We start from the raw sequence: 13,183 nt of genomic DNA, 5'->3' as shown, positions 1-13,183 counted from the left end.
CTCAGGTTATGAGTGTACTTCCTGTGGTAAAGCCTCTACCTATTCGCAAGAGTTGACTATGGTTACCGATTCGGCTCAGGTCCTTTACGCCGGCATTCTAGGCCTATCCACAAGCTCTCAAGTTACGCATTGAGCGACTTTTGGGCGTAGATCATGCAGCTGCGCGCTTGTTAACATCTAGTCAGAAGAGCCTGGCGGCGCTGCACTTACATGTTCACGTAGTAGTGAATCTTGGGATCGCGCAGGTCCTCCTTGGCTCGCGCCTCGAGGCTAGCCGCCTCCTCGACAGATAGACCAGCCAAACGAACAAACTTGTTCAAACTGCCTACCAAGCCTATTTGGATCTTCATAAAGTATTTTCCAATCTTCTTCATGGTGGCATCTTTCGGCCAGAGGCCGTTGCTGGGAAAGGGGAACCGTCTTTCGGTCACATTGACAAAACCAGTGTCCTCACACCACCTCGCGTACCTTTCGGGCCTTGACATATCTCTACCAGCAGTAAGAGCACCTTGGAGAATTAAGTTATACCACTGCTCTACAGCAGTGCCACGGACATTGTCGTCTAGCGGGACGACGATGGGCAGAACGTCGTAAAACTCGATCCATCCTCCCGGCTTCAAGCAGTCGTACGCTTTCTTTATGACGGCTGGCGTATCGTCAAAACAAGCAACTACATATCGAAAATGGATGTGATCGAACTGATGTTCGAATATCCAGTCCTCATTTTCTAGGTCCTGTTGAACAAAGCGGCAGTTTGGGGTCACCTGCCCGCCTTGGATCAGGCTGAGGTCGGTGCCAACCACTTGGCAATCCGGATTCTTTTGTGCTTTCACAGACTTCCATTAGCATTCACGTGCGATGAGGCGAGCTTAGCAAAGGCATTTTGACGGTGCGTACCGTATTGAATCGCCCATATGCCGGTGCCGGTGGCGGCGTCGAGACAGTGCTGGGGCGATTTAACGGGGGCAATTCCAAGCTGGCCGCCAGTAACCTCGAGGTACAATTCGTGCTGGAAGTCTTGAACAAACAGTCAGTGGTGAAACAAAATAATCACATTATACACCATCTGACGGACCGAGGCGAGCTTGTTCTTCCTGCATATGGTCAGTCCGGGTAGTTTGGCCTCGGTAAAGGTGTACACTCACAGCATCGTTTGGCAGGAAGTATGCTTTTCGGACTTGGTTAGCTTCTTGATACAATAACAGCAGAGAGAACAGTTCGAGCAAGGAATATGTAGAGCTAACCGTTCTTTTTGTATCCTGCATAAGTTCGTCCATTTTCTTCCAAAATGGACTCTTGCGCAATGTTGGGCTTCACTCTGTTGCGGTTCTGTAAGCGGACCTGAGCCTCGGCACGATTTCTTTGGGCTTACGCTGAGAATTTGACAAAGATATCATCGCTGATAGAGCCGACGACAGGATCAACCTCAAGGTTGTAACCATGAATGAATTTGGCCATTGTTGGTGTGAAAAAAAAGATATTCAGCGCTGCATCCAATGTGACTCAAATCTAGAGAGCGGGTGTCCTTGCGACGAGGAGATGCTATTCGCGACGTTATAGCTGTGAGCATATCCTGCTGCGAATTTCTCCGACGGTTCAGCTGCTCCGCAAAAAAGAAAACGATTGGGCCGACTGAGACTGCATGCAGCTGGTGAAAATCACTCACCGGCAAACCGTCGCAAGGAAGTAGCAGGACCTGGCCCGCTGACTTCGGCATCGCAAGGCAATCGACGGACCACTCGCGCCACTCACGTCAACACATGATTATATATGAGCCTGCTTGGCCGTCAGACGATTAGAGCTCGTGGCCAACTTGCTGCTAGCTGAGCTGAGACAAGCCACAACTCCTCCTGTCCTGAGCAGTAGCCCTTCGGCTGAGAATTTTACGGGCCAACATGCAGTAGAGTATTGCTCAAAAGCGGGAATGCCTGTTTTAGACCGAAGAGCATAGTGCAGCGCTGTCCTCTGTGTAAGTCAGTGTCTTTCATGATCCGTCGCAGGCGCCGTACAGCGCCGTTGGCCGCAGACATCCGTGGTGTGGCTGTCCGTCACAGTGGCGACAGAAAGGGAAAATAGGACGGCAGCGATTAGTTACTACAGAAACAATGATATTAAAGTATCATGAGAAGAATTACAATAACAACGAAAATAGGTAGGGAAATGGCAAGAATGGAGATGATCAGAACATAGTTATGGCGACCAGTCCGATACTTCTCTTCGAGGCCATGTTCTCAATCAACATCTGCAGCAAATCTACAGGGAATACAGAGGTCTTTAAAACAAATATTATGTATCCCCACACAAGTTCGTAAGCATTACGCGGAATATGCTGGCCCATAGTGCCGACCCGTCAAGCACAAATGTCGTACCATTCTCCGGTGTGGGCACACAAGTTTCTGGAACTTGGCGGGCCAGGATATCTTACACCATTGAATCTGCTGCCTACCAACACCAGAAGTGATTCGTAGTTAGCCCATTAGCCGAAAAGTAGCATGGCCAGCCAATACTGCCAGTCAGCTCAAGAGCGGCTATAGCCATGCAGTATCCGCTGCGTTGCAGGCGTTCGGACATGGGGTGGCGGCCGTATCCGAGTCATCAGGGCTGAAGGTCTTTGCCGCCCGCCATGAGCGAGTAATACTTCTTATGTGCTACCCTGAAAACTCTCCGAGCTGAGTCTTTCAGCCATACTTTGACGCAGTCTCGTCGGCACTGAGTACTCGGGGCCTCCGGCGCGACTTGCTTGCGCCGCCCGCGAGCAACCTTGCCCACAGCGGCATGACTCACAATATGCAAGAGGATTCAGACATTTCCGTGGTAAAGCTGACCTACAACGACTTCAATGGTGGGAATGCCATAATCCAGGCTCTGCCGCGCAGGCTGGAAGTCGTGAATTTAGCTTAAGTAGTTTTGAATCCGCAGACGGGATCTTACGCTCTGCCTCTGTTATATTTGCGGGTTCTGCTATTCTGCTATTCTTCTTATTATTCCTGCTATCCTTCTCATTTTTCGGTATTTTTCTGTTTGCTAATTTCGTTAGTTAGTTATTATATATATATATTATTTCTAATATATTTAAAAAAGGATCTTCTTTTTCAACATTCATTCCTAAACGCTTAGTTAGATAGAGTTAGAATTATTACTATTATCGCAGAATCTAGTTGGAGCACTCTATTTTCAAGGACTTCAGATGTGGTATATATTATGACAACCTATTTAGGGTGCACATTGCGGGGTGTTTCCCCTTATTATGACACCCCGCCCAGCGAGGTACGCTGCTAGCATCTCCATCTCAACTTTGTAGTATAAATAATATAAAAAATGCTTCCTTGAAAACGCCGTCGATGATTTGCACTATTCTACTCTCGACAGTCCAAGTTTCAGTCACGCCTATAGGTGGACACGGTGCCACGCACATTCCACCGCCCCTACCTATACTATAGCTCAATCAGCGCCTCCTCTTGTGCGGGCTGCTTCACAGGCTCATGCTGCGGAACAGATGGAAACTGTCCAGCATACCCCCAGTTCTGAGGGGTTTGTTGCGGCGGCGCGGGCGCCTGGGTCTGCTGCCAATATGGCTGCTGATGGGCTCTAGGCACAGCTTGCGCGGGAGCTTGCTGTGCCTGGAGAGGGGGTTGGGACAGCTGCGTCTGCGCCGGCACAGGCGTGCCTTGCGTCTGCGATGACACTGATCCCCGGTGATGCTGGATCTGTTGGAGGTTTGGGTATGGTGATCGCGTGGCATCTGGTGCAGGTGCGGGAGCTGATGGGCCGGAAGGAGGTGGTGCGTTAGGATTGGCGTAGTATGCCATGTTTGGGTCGGCAGAAGGCGACATGACAGGCTGGTGAGATACCGGCATATGGTCTGGTTCTGCCTGGTTCTGCATTGACGGGTAGTGGCTCTGAGCCAGATCGGGTCTTGCGCCATAGGAAGTAAATTGAGGCTGGCTGGGTTGTGCTTGCTGCAGGTTGGGGGTTCGCATAGAGGGATAGCCTAGCTGCTGTCCTGTGTAAAACGATTCCCCGTGCGCGTTGCCGGTGTTCTGTGCAGAAATAGACGGGTATGGGCTAGCATGTTGGCGGACAGCAGCCGGGCTAAAACCGAGGTTTTGCTGACTGTACGCCTTCGATAATCTCTCCTCGAGCATTCGGTCGTAGTATCGAACGACGGTTGAAAGCTTTGCATGCAGATCAAGCAACGTGTCTAGAATCTTCATGTTAGTCAAGATCTCAGAGTCAGGTAGCAGCAATTTGTGAACGTACCATGCTTGCTCATTGTCTCGCCGTAGGTGCGCGCCAGTTTTGGCCGCAGCGTGCCGATACTATCATATAATTCTTGGATTTGCGGTTCTCGAAGGATTGTTCCGGGAGGTTGTGTTTGAAGACGGTCGACTAAGGTGGAAAATAGGTTGATGTTTTCAGCTTCGACGGGCGTCAATTCGTAATCGTTCTTGGGCATGGCAAAAGCATTCGCCGTGCTTCTCGACGGTGTGTCGGTTTGCTCCTTTAGCGCAGCACTGTGCTTCTGTTTCTGCTCCTCCATGTCAGCCAACGATGCGGCAATCGCGGCGCGCAGATCGGCATCTTCTTCCTCGGCTTGCTTCGCGGTCGATGGGTCGCTTGCTTTGTTCCCGTTGACGGGAGCCGAAACTTTGCCCTTGGTTGAGCTGTTGACCTCCTCCAAGCTCATAGCCAGAGCCTTCTTGATATCTTCGTCAAAGTCGTCCTCCACACGAGCATTGCGCGGCTGCATAGCTGTGGTGCTCTTGGTTTTGTGCGGATACGTTGGAGAGCGGTCCTGTAGAGGACCTAGTTCTTTGTAGCCTTTCCCGGTGATTTTGGCATAGCAGCCGTCGTCGACTCGAACGGGTGTGTGTATGCCGAGATGTGGAAGCGCGACAGTCTTGGCCGAACACTGCTGGTCGAAGCAGTTGCCACAATTACGGCAGTGGTGCTTTCGGTTCGTGAAGGTAAAGGCAGTGCGGCAGCGCATGCAGACCTCAGAGTCGGCCCATTCCGGAGGCTAATATCTAGTCAGTAACGGTGAGCACGGCAGAGAATATGTGACGTCAACGCACCGCATTGCTGTCAATCATGCTGCTGGCAACCGCGATCTTGGGTGGAAAGTGGTAGCCGTCACGCTGTAGTGTTCGGTACACTTCCCCGATGTAAGAAAGCTCGTACCGTCCTTCTGCCGCACCAGCCCAAGACTGAACGAGTTCAAGGATCTTCGACTTGACCTCGGCATTGACCGCGCCTCCGCCAACGGCTTGAAGGAGCGACACCATGTTATCCATGAATTCGCGCGAGGCAATCTCGGCGAGGAAATGCGAGCCGCCATTCTTGACACATGTATCGGTAAGCTGCAGTGCGGTTAGCCATCCGACCAGCGAGTATAGCGAGAATCTTAGGCTCCTACATTGAGAGCACTGAGTTGCGTATTGGGGTTCTTGTTGCCAATGCGACGTTTGAGGCTGCGCATGGCCTCCTTGGGCGCGACCGTCTTCGATCGAATAACATCGGAGATTTCGAGGTTGAGAGCAATATCCTCTCTGTAGACAAAGTTAGCGCGTCAATCTGAGTGGTTGAAGAGAAACGCACAGGCTGCTGCTCGTGGCCTTTTCAATCTGTTCGTCCAGAGCCGTATTGGCCGAGGACGACCACCAGGACATCATCTTGAACAAATGTGCGGGCGGCTCGCGCGGTACCGCTGAAAATTGCAGAAGAGCAGTCGTGCGAGAGGTAGAAAACGGCAATAGATGTAAATGCAGCGCTGGTGATGGCAAACGCAGGACAAGGGCGAGCGAGAGTTGCGGAGGTGAGGATGAGCTTGACTCAAGGCCAATGTTCCAGGTCAGGTCTAGGCATACACGTTTAGCTTGCCTCCGGGTGGTGACGACGTATGTTGCGGCGAGACCCACAGCAGGTGGCGCTGCGTCACAAGGCAGACGTCAAGACAGGCGAGCCCAGCCTCGTTGGGGCTGGGGACCTGCTGGCTGTTCGCTGTTCAGGTACTCGAGAGCCCCGAAGCGCTGGAACCTGGTGACGATATAGGGGCTAAGCCCGCTATGTGCCCTGGATTTCAACTGCCTACAGTGGTCCACGGCGGCAACCAGCGCCGCCCAAGCCGCCAAGGTGCGGGCGTTGTACTGATGTTCTTACCACTTGCTGCGCCAACTTGGCGGCCACGCGTACCTCTTCCCACTGCCGTACACTGGCTCGCCCGGCTGGGCTGCCCGACACCCCAAAAGTTACCCCACACTGCCGTCAGCTACCGATTACCTCCAAGTGGCCGTACCACATGTTTGTTGATGACCTTTGCATCGTTTCCTTTTGTGGCATGTCAAGCATAGCGGGAGCGCGCGTTTATTCCTCTTTCAAAGCCTTTGCGAATATGAGATAAGAGCTCCTGCCATAGCATCACACCCTTCTGACAGACTCCGAACCTCCCACTCTCCGCATCCATCCGCCACCACCCAGTTGCGCGACACCGAGACGAGTCACCTACCTCGACGGTCCGAACACATACTCGCCGACAGCGACGCTCACGGCTCGAGAATGCGATTACTATAGCTCGCACTGCGTTATACCCCATCCAATAGTCTCGACGATCCCAGTCGGCGCCTCCCGGTCGTCGGCAAGGGGACAGGCTCTCCATGGCCGCCAACGCCCGATACAGTCTTCCGGCAGGCTACAATAGCCATGCCGCCAACGGGGCCGGCGGCAAGCCCGCCCTGCCGCATATCGACGATGTTCTTGCGTTACCGACGGATGTTGACAGCAAAAAGCCGCTCAAATGGCTGCTCGAGCAAGCTGAGATGTCACTGCGCCAATCGGAGATGAGCCGCGATTTCAACAGGCCAGCGCTGGCTTTGAAAGACTTTATCCGCGCTTCCATCATTACCGTTCAGCTCGTCTCTCACCATAAAGATTATCTGATGCTTAAGGAAGGGCGCGGCGACCTGTCAAGGAAACATGCTGCACTCATGACACGGATCAAACAGCAAAACGACATATATGACCAGCTCAAAAAGGATATCATAGCTGATAACAAGAGAACTGGTGTGCTGCCCAAATCGCAGAAGCCAGTGCAATCTCAATCAAATGGCAACCACAAGTCTGCAGCGCCACACATCAGCAGCAGCAATGGCCACGCAATGACAGCGTCGGGCAAGGTCAAGCCTAAGGTGCACCCAAAGCCTCAATCTCTCCAGGGAAATGCTGTCTCTGGCCATGCAAGGTCTTCTTCGACTAACACTGTCAATGTCGACTTGGCAGCACGGTTTGCAAATCTCCGGGGGCCACAAACGACACCTGGACAAGATCCGCGGATCAAGACTCATCAGATTCCCTCGTTGAAGCCCGCTGGCCCCCGAGACATGCCTTCATCGCCACAAAAGTCAGAGCCAGGCGCAACACACACGTTCCCGTCGCTACCAAAGATGCCAGATGCAATATACCACCCAGCTCGTGGGAGCGTCTCTAGCGACGCTGGACATCCACCAGCTACTACACCCCGAGGCTCCTCCAGCCGTGCCACCCCCACTCCTTCACTGAGCAACATGCCTAGTCCAGTATCTGCGCGACAGAGCATGGAGTACTTTCCGCCCGTTCCTGCAAATGCGACTGGCAGTAGATCGTTGCTACAGAGTTCCATCTCCAACAATGAGGCTGACTCGATAACGGCCGAAGAACTATTCCAAGCAATGAAACAGACAGGCTCTGTGCTAATAATAGATATACGTTCTCGTGTCGAGTTTGACGAAGGCCATATAATGTCTTCCTCGACAATTTGCGTGGAGGCTAGCATTCTGCTTCGTGACAATATATCGGCGGCAGAGATCACGGAAAGCCTGGTTCTGTCGCCCAACCAGGAACAGTCGCAATTCGATCAGCGCAACAAGTACGAGCTAGTTGTCTTCTACGACCAGGACTCTGAGGAAATTCCCCGGTCTCCCCGCAGCTCCGATGATATGGTTATCGTCTCCTTGCATCGCGCTCTTGTCCACTTCAACTACGAACGCGAGCTCAAGCAACCCCCGAAGATCCTCAAAGGCGGCTTAGATGCATGGATTGACCTGATGGGCTCTGCCTCCCTACAGTCTACAAGCCTCAACAGCAGCTCCCATATTCCGGCTTCGCGGGCTCGAAGCGGAACCTTCCAGCGCAGGAGATCGAAGTACATTCGGCCCTTGCGTGCGGACGAAGTCAAAGTTTGGCAGGAGACCCTGCAGAATGAAGAGATGGGCGCCAATCAACCTCCCGAATATCATCGCTCAACAGAATCATTCCTACGCCGCTATCCTCCCATCTTGACAGAGCAAGAGTCTATGACGTCTTCTCCAGCGACTGAACAGCCACCACGATATACTTCTCTACACAAGATTGATCCCTACACTGATCTTCCATCGCCGCCAACGCGCCCAGCGCCTTCAGTCCCGCGACTCAGTTATAGCAGCTTGTCGCACACATCTGATGAAATCGACCGCTTCGAGGAACCAGTGACTCGCCGCCAGACCGTCCGACCGAAGAATGTCGCAGAGCAGGTGACAGGGGATGGCTATAAGCTATATACAGGCCTCAATAATCCGCATAACTGGTGCTATGCCAATAGTACAGTGCAGTCGCTCCTCGCGTCACCAGACTTTGGAAAAGAGCTTTCTGATTCAACTTGGACAAAGGAGTACCGGGCCCCAAAGAAGGACAGTGAGAAAATAGAGCCTCCTCAACTGATGATCCGGATCATGTCCAACTTGTTCCATTGGATGAGCACCGGCAATCTTGAAGTCATGAAAGCCCAGACTCTGATGGTAAGACCAGTTTGGTCACTCTTCTAGCAAGTCAGGAGCTAACAGCTAGCAGGACTACTCCCAGCATATTTGTAAACAGAGTCGCTCAAACGCCCAATTCGGTGGAACCCAGCAACAGGATGCGCAAGAGTTCATGTCTTTCCTCATGGAACAATTGCATGATGAAACCAACTCGCGTCGAAATCTCAAGGGCAACGCAATGCAGCCAAACACTAAGTCGCAGCCGCTGCTCTACGCCGCCGTTCAATACTGGTACAACCACATACAATACAACGACTCCATTGTCGACAGGCACTGGAGAGGCCTGGAACTCTCGACGGTCAAGTGCCAGGATTGCCACACCAAGACTTATACCTTTTCTCCTTTTGAATGGATTCCAGCCCCGGTTGCGCTGGGAAGCACACGGCAGACTCTTGAGCAGTCTCTGCACCAGCACATTGCCAACAACACACTCGACGACTTCTCGTGCGACAAGTGCCGCCGCAACACCCGCGCCATGCAGTCCATTTCCTTTGCACGATTGCCGCCACTGCTGTGCGTCTGCTTCCGCCGCTTCAACTACAACCAGGCTACTGGCGACATCAAAAAGTCGACGGCGCCCGTGACGTGGGATTTCAACGACTTTGACTTTTCGCCGTACTTTTTCGAAAACGGCAACGGACGTCCACCGCCCGGCACGAACGACCACGCATACCAAGGCCCCTTCCGGTACGAATGCTACGCTGTGATTGTGCACGCGGGGAGCAGGACGGACAATGGGCACTACTTTGCGTATGTGCGAGATCAGAGCACGCACGACCCGTACGCTTGGCTCTGCTGCAACGATAGCCGAGTGACGCGGGTGCGGATCGGCAGCGGTGACCGTGACGATATCCAGAACGAAGTCTTCAAGTCGGGGCAAGATAGAGTTCCGTATCTGGTGTTTTTCCGGCGCAAGGGATGAACCAGCTCATCATTGTGATTTTCTTTTAACTTGTTCTTCAAATCTTCAACATTGCTTCTCGCGTCTATTTTTTTCTTCATATTCTGTACTTTATTTGCATAGCCAGTTATTCAAATGTATTCCTGCCAGCAAGCAAGAAAGGTAGCGGCAACGCTTATTGGACTGTCAAGCGCACTCTGTAGGGAGCCCACGGAGCCAACGTGGGCCGCTTGACAGGCCGAGAATGTCTCGAGCCCCAACTAACTAGTATGTAGCCGTTTTCTCGCCATCGTGGTTCGCTGTAACGCATTGGTCTCTATTCACGGTCGTTTAAATAAGCCGCGTGTAGCGTGGTCCAAAGCTTCCCTTCACCGCTGCAGAAAAGAGCCACGGTCTGTTGTCCGGAAAGCTCCCTTCTGTGACGGAAGCGCTGCGATTTAGCTTTCGGAGCAAGTCCAGTCACAACCGTGGCCGTGTTCGGCCGGCTGCCTGTTGCTCATTCGTAGATGTAGGCGGCATTGTCCCCGGCGACCCGCATTAAAACTTTACGAGGTGCTAGATCGGTGCTTTCGTAGACTTTACTTGTGCAGGTCCTGAACGTGTCTGCCTTTTGATTTCTAATTCACTTTTTTTCTTTTGCCTCGACGGCAGCTACAAACAACCTCGTACATTTCAATTTCTTTTTCAGACTTTCCATCATCGTCCCAGCCCGGAAGAAGAGCCTTGATTGACAGCCACCTTGACCCTCTCATCAAGAAACACCGCCTGTGCATCATCATCATCATGACCCCCACCATTCACCTCGTCCGCCACGCCCAGGGCTACCACAACCTCAGCGTCGCCAACGAGACGATGCGCGACCCGGACCTCACGCCGCTCGGCGAGCAGCAGTGCCGGGACCTGCGCGCCGCGTTCCCGCACCACGCGCGGCTCGCGCACCTCGTCGCCTCGCCCATGCGCCGCACGCTCTACACCTGCATCCTGGCCTTTGGCGACGGACCGGCCGCGCCGTACCCCATCGCCGCGCTCGACACCCTGCAGGAGCTGTCGGACCTGCCCTCGGACACGGGCTCGTCGGTGGCGGCGCTGGCCGACGAGTTTGGCGCCGCCAAGGTGGACCTGTCGCGGGTGCGGGACGGCCTGTGGACGGACAAGATGGGCGACACGCCGTTTGAGCCGACAAAGGAAAAGATTGAGGCGCGCGCGCGCGAGGCGAGACGGGCGCTGCGGGAGATGGTCGGCCTGGACTCGGATGCGCATGTGGTGGTGGTGACGCACGGTGCGTTTTTGCACTTTTTGACGGATGAGTTTCAAGATATCGCCGACGGAAACGGTATGTTTGATTACCCCGCGCCGCTTCTCCCGCCTGTCTTTTGATATGCCAATGTCCCTTCTCTGCTCGACAAATGCGGCAAGTGGCACTGAATGGAGCTGACTTTGTTTCGGTTTAGCTACGAGCTGGAAAAACTGCGAGTACCGTTCGTACCAGTTTGTCGATGCGTCGGGCCAGGACGACGGCGCCGCCATTGTAGAGACGGATGAGAGCTGGGAACGCCGTCGGGGCGACAAGCCTCGTCTGTCGCAGCATGACCTTGATGAGCTTCGCACTGTCGCCCAAGGCCGCATTGTGCCTCACCTCAAGGCTGCCGCCTCGCGCTTGTGAACAGACAAATACACGATAGAGCCGTGGGTGCACCACAAGTAGACATTCATTCTTTGCGATTATAGAGGTCATCAAGTCTATAGACTAGAGCCAAGCAAAATGGCGATAGAGCAATAAAAACGGCCGCATACATGTCGTTAATATGGAGAACACATTTGAGGGTCATCTAGATCCTTTCTTCCCAAAAAGTCCATGGCTGCCATAATTTCCTTCCACTTGGTCTCTCGGATCGTCTTCAGGATGAGCGAGTATCCTAGCTCTGCTCGAGCGTCATTTCGTAAAGTGCATCGGCAGTAACACTTGACAGCGGGGTCCTTGCTCTTCAAAAGATCCTGGGCCATAACATCGACAGAGTCCCCCTGTTCCTAGTTCAACAAGACGCCAGAGATGTAAGGTGGTGGCACCTTGAAGAGGTCACGCAGCTGAAACAGCTGTTTCTTTGCAAAGTTCTCTCGTCGTGTATATACGACTCGGGCAAAGAGTTCAAACACCACTTCCGGCTGGTTCCTGTACATTGATTGTTTTGCTTGGTGCATCTCTCGGAGATGAAACCAGGCTTTATAAGGCCGGAGAAGCATCCCTGCGGGAGGGGAAGTGGCGGTTGACGGTGGCGTCGCTGGTAGGAGTCCATGCGGGTGGTTGGCACCGCGGGTTTTGATACGATTGCGGTAATTCTTCGCATCCTCAGTGTAAATACGCTGCAGCGGACCGTTGACAAATTCCCAGCTGACTTCTTCGCCAACACCTTTGCCGTCGCCGATGACCTCGTCTATAGTCGGAGATGCCGAGTTAGGTGGCGAGAACTGCAGAGTAGGGTCAAATTTCGTCGGTGTAGTTGTTGAGATGGAAACATTGTCAAACTCACGGAGCACGCTCGACGGCGGCTCGTTGCTGTTTAGAGAGGGCGGGACGCTGAAGAACTGCCAGATCTCTTTGTTGGGCGCTTGCAATGCGGGTGGCTCCGTCGTCTGGGTCGAGTTGTCGGTAGTCAACAGATTCAATTCAAAATCTGCGCTGTCAAACTCGCTTTCTGGAAAATCGTAAAAGTCCGAATATATGCCTTCAGCGGCGCCGTTTGCCACTGCTGCCTTGCTCGCCGACGGGGGATTAGTGAAATGGGGCTGTGTTGGACCGAATTGACCATCATGATGAAGAGCGTTTCGTTTCCTCGAGTCTAAGTCCTGTAATTGGTCTGTACCCGCGGACAATTGTCTTTTTCCGCGCGTTAGATGACGAGAAGGCTCAGAGGTACCAAATACCCCTCCGTTTACATGGCCGTTACCGACATTGCTGTTTGCGCCTCGAGCTTCCATATTGACGCGGTCAACTGTAAATAAATAAAACAATCCCAAAGTCCTTTATCAAAGAGGCGTCTGAGTGTAAGAATTTCGATGTTGTATGTAAATAGCTTGGGTCGAATCCTAGCTCGTCGCTGATTCGTCGAGGTAGGCGAGTGCCTTGGCCATGTCGTCATCAAGGTCTGCGAGGAAGGAGCAAAATACCTCCGACCCTCCCAGGAACACTTCAAACTGCATTCTTCCCAATCTTCCATTTCCAACGCAAAGGCATTCGGTTGTCTTACATATCTCCTTCCAAACGACAATCTTTCTTGCCAAAAGCCGCAAGTGTCAAAGTATGACCACTATCTGGCGTCTCCATCCTAAGGCTCAAGCCACTAGCAATGGCTAGGATTAGACACTGGATCTGGAACTTGCATGGCGGTGGAAACACCAGATCTGTCTCACCCAGACCTCTCTGGCGGTACCAATTTATCTCGCGCCTCTAGTGCTC

The 13,183-nt window shown here is 52.9% G+C and overlaps 5 protein-coding genes across 6 annotated transcripts; 2 read left to right on the top strand and 3 right to left on the bottom strand.

The window, feature by feature from the left end:
- Nucleotides 1–122: 122 nt before the first annotated feature.
- On the bottom strand, nucleotides 123–1,458 carry LMH87_010948 (uncharacterized protein; the record flags this gene model as incomplete). Of its 2 annotated transcripts, XM_056200007.1 has the most annotated exons (9): nucleotides 123–159; nucleotides 211–402; nucleotides 469–670; nucleotides 744–818; nucleotides 898–1,017; nucleotides 1,076–1,094; nucleotides 1,146–1,168; nucleotides 1,245–1,318; nucleotides 1,373–1,458. In XM_056200007.1, the coding sequence occupies 9 exons, from the start codon at nucleotides 1,456–1,458 to the stop codon at nucleotides 123–125; spliced, it is 828 nt and encodes a 275-aa protein (XP_056051900.1). The 2 variants fall into 2 exon arrangements, with proteins under 2 accessions (XP_056051900.1, XP_056051899.1); XM_056200006.1 differs by having other exon boundaries at nucleotides 211–826.
- A 1,976-nt stretch (nucleotides 1,459–3,434) lies between these two features.
- On the bottom strand, nucleotides 3,435–5,672 carry LMH87_010947 (uncharacterized protein; the record flags this gene model as incomplete). Its single annotated transcript, XM_056200005.1, has 5 exons — nucleotides 3,435–4,201; nucleotides 4,261–5,020; nucleotides 5,076–5,360; nucleotides 5,417–5,549; nucleotides 5,599–5,672. 5 exons carry the CDS (start codon nucleotides 5,670–5,672, stop codon nucleotides 3,435–3,437), a joined length of 2,019 nt encoding a protein of 672 aa, XP_056051898.1.
- A 981-nt stretch (nucleotides 5,673–6,653) lies between these two features.
- Nucleotides 6,654–9,750, top strand: LMH87_010946 (uncharacterized protein; the record flags this gene model as incomplete). The annotated part of the gene is made up of 2 exons (XM_056200004.1): nucleotides 6,654–8,807; nucleotides 8,860–9,750. 2 exons carry the CDS (start codon nucleotides 6,654–6,656, stop codon nucleotides 9,748–9,750), a joined length of 3,045 nt encoding a protein of 1,014 aa, XP_056051897.1.
- Nucleotides 9,751–10,512: 762 nt separating this feature from the next.
- On the top strand, nucleotides 10,513–11,392 carry LMH87_010945 (uncharacterized protein; the record flags this gene model as incomplete). Its single annotated transcript, XM_056200003.1, has 2 exons — nucleotides 10,513–11,062; nucleotides 11,181–11,392. 2 exons carry the CDS (start codon nucleotides 10,513–10,515, stop codon nucleotides 11,390–11,392), a joined length of 762 nt encoding a protein of 253 aa, XP_056051896.1.
- Nucleotides 11,393–11,757: 365 nt separating this feature from the next.
- LMH87_010944 (uncharacterized protein) lies at nucleotides 11,758–12,539 on the bottom strand (the record flags this gene model as incomplete). The annotated part of the gene is made up of 2 exons (XM_056200002.1): nucleotides 11,758–12,480; nucleotides 12,534–12,539. 2 exons carry the CDS (start codon nucleotides 12,537–12,539, stop codon nucleotides 11,758–11,760), a joined length of 729 nt encoding a protein of 242 aa, XP_056051895.1.
- Between the last annotated feature and the right edge of the window lie 644 nt (nucleotides 12,540–13,183).

This window comes from Akanthomyces muscarius, chromosome 4 (assembly GCF_028009165.1).
Source record: "Akanthomyces muscarius strain Ve6 chromosome 4, whole genome shotgun sequence".
NCBI classification, from domain to species: domain Eukaryota; kingdom Fungi; phylum Ascomycota; class Sordariomycetes; order Hypocreales; family Cordycipitaceae; genus Akanthomyces; species Akanthomyces muscarius.
Note: the sequence above shows the minus strand (reverse complement) of the source record. Positions and strands in the feature narration are given on the sequence as shown.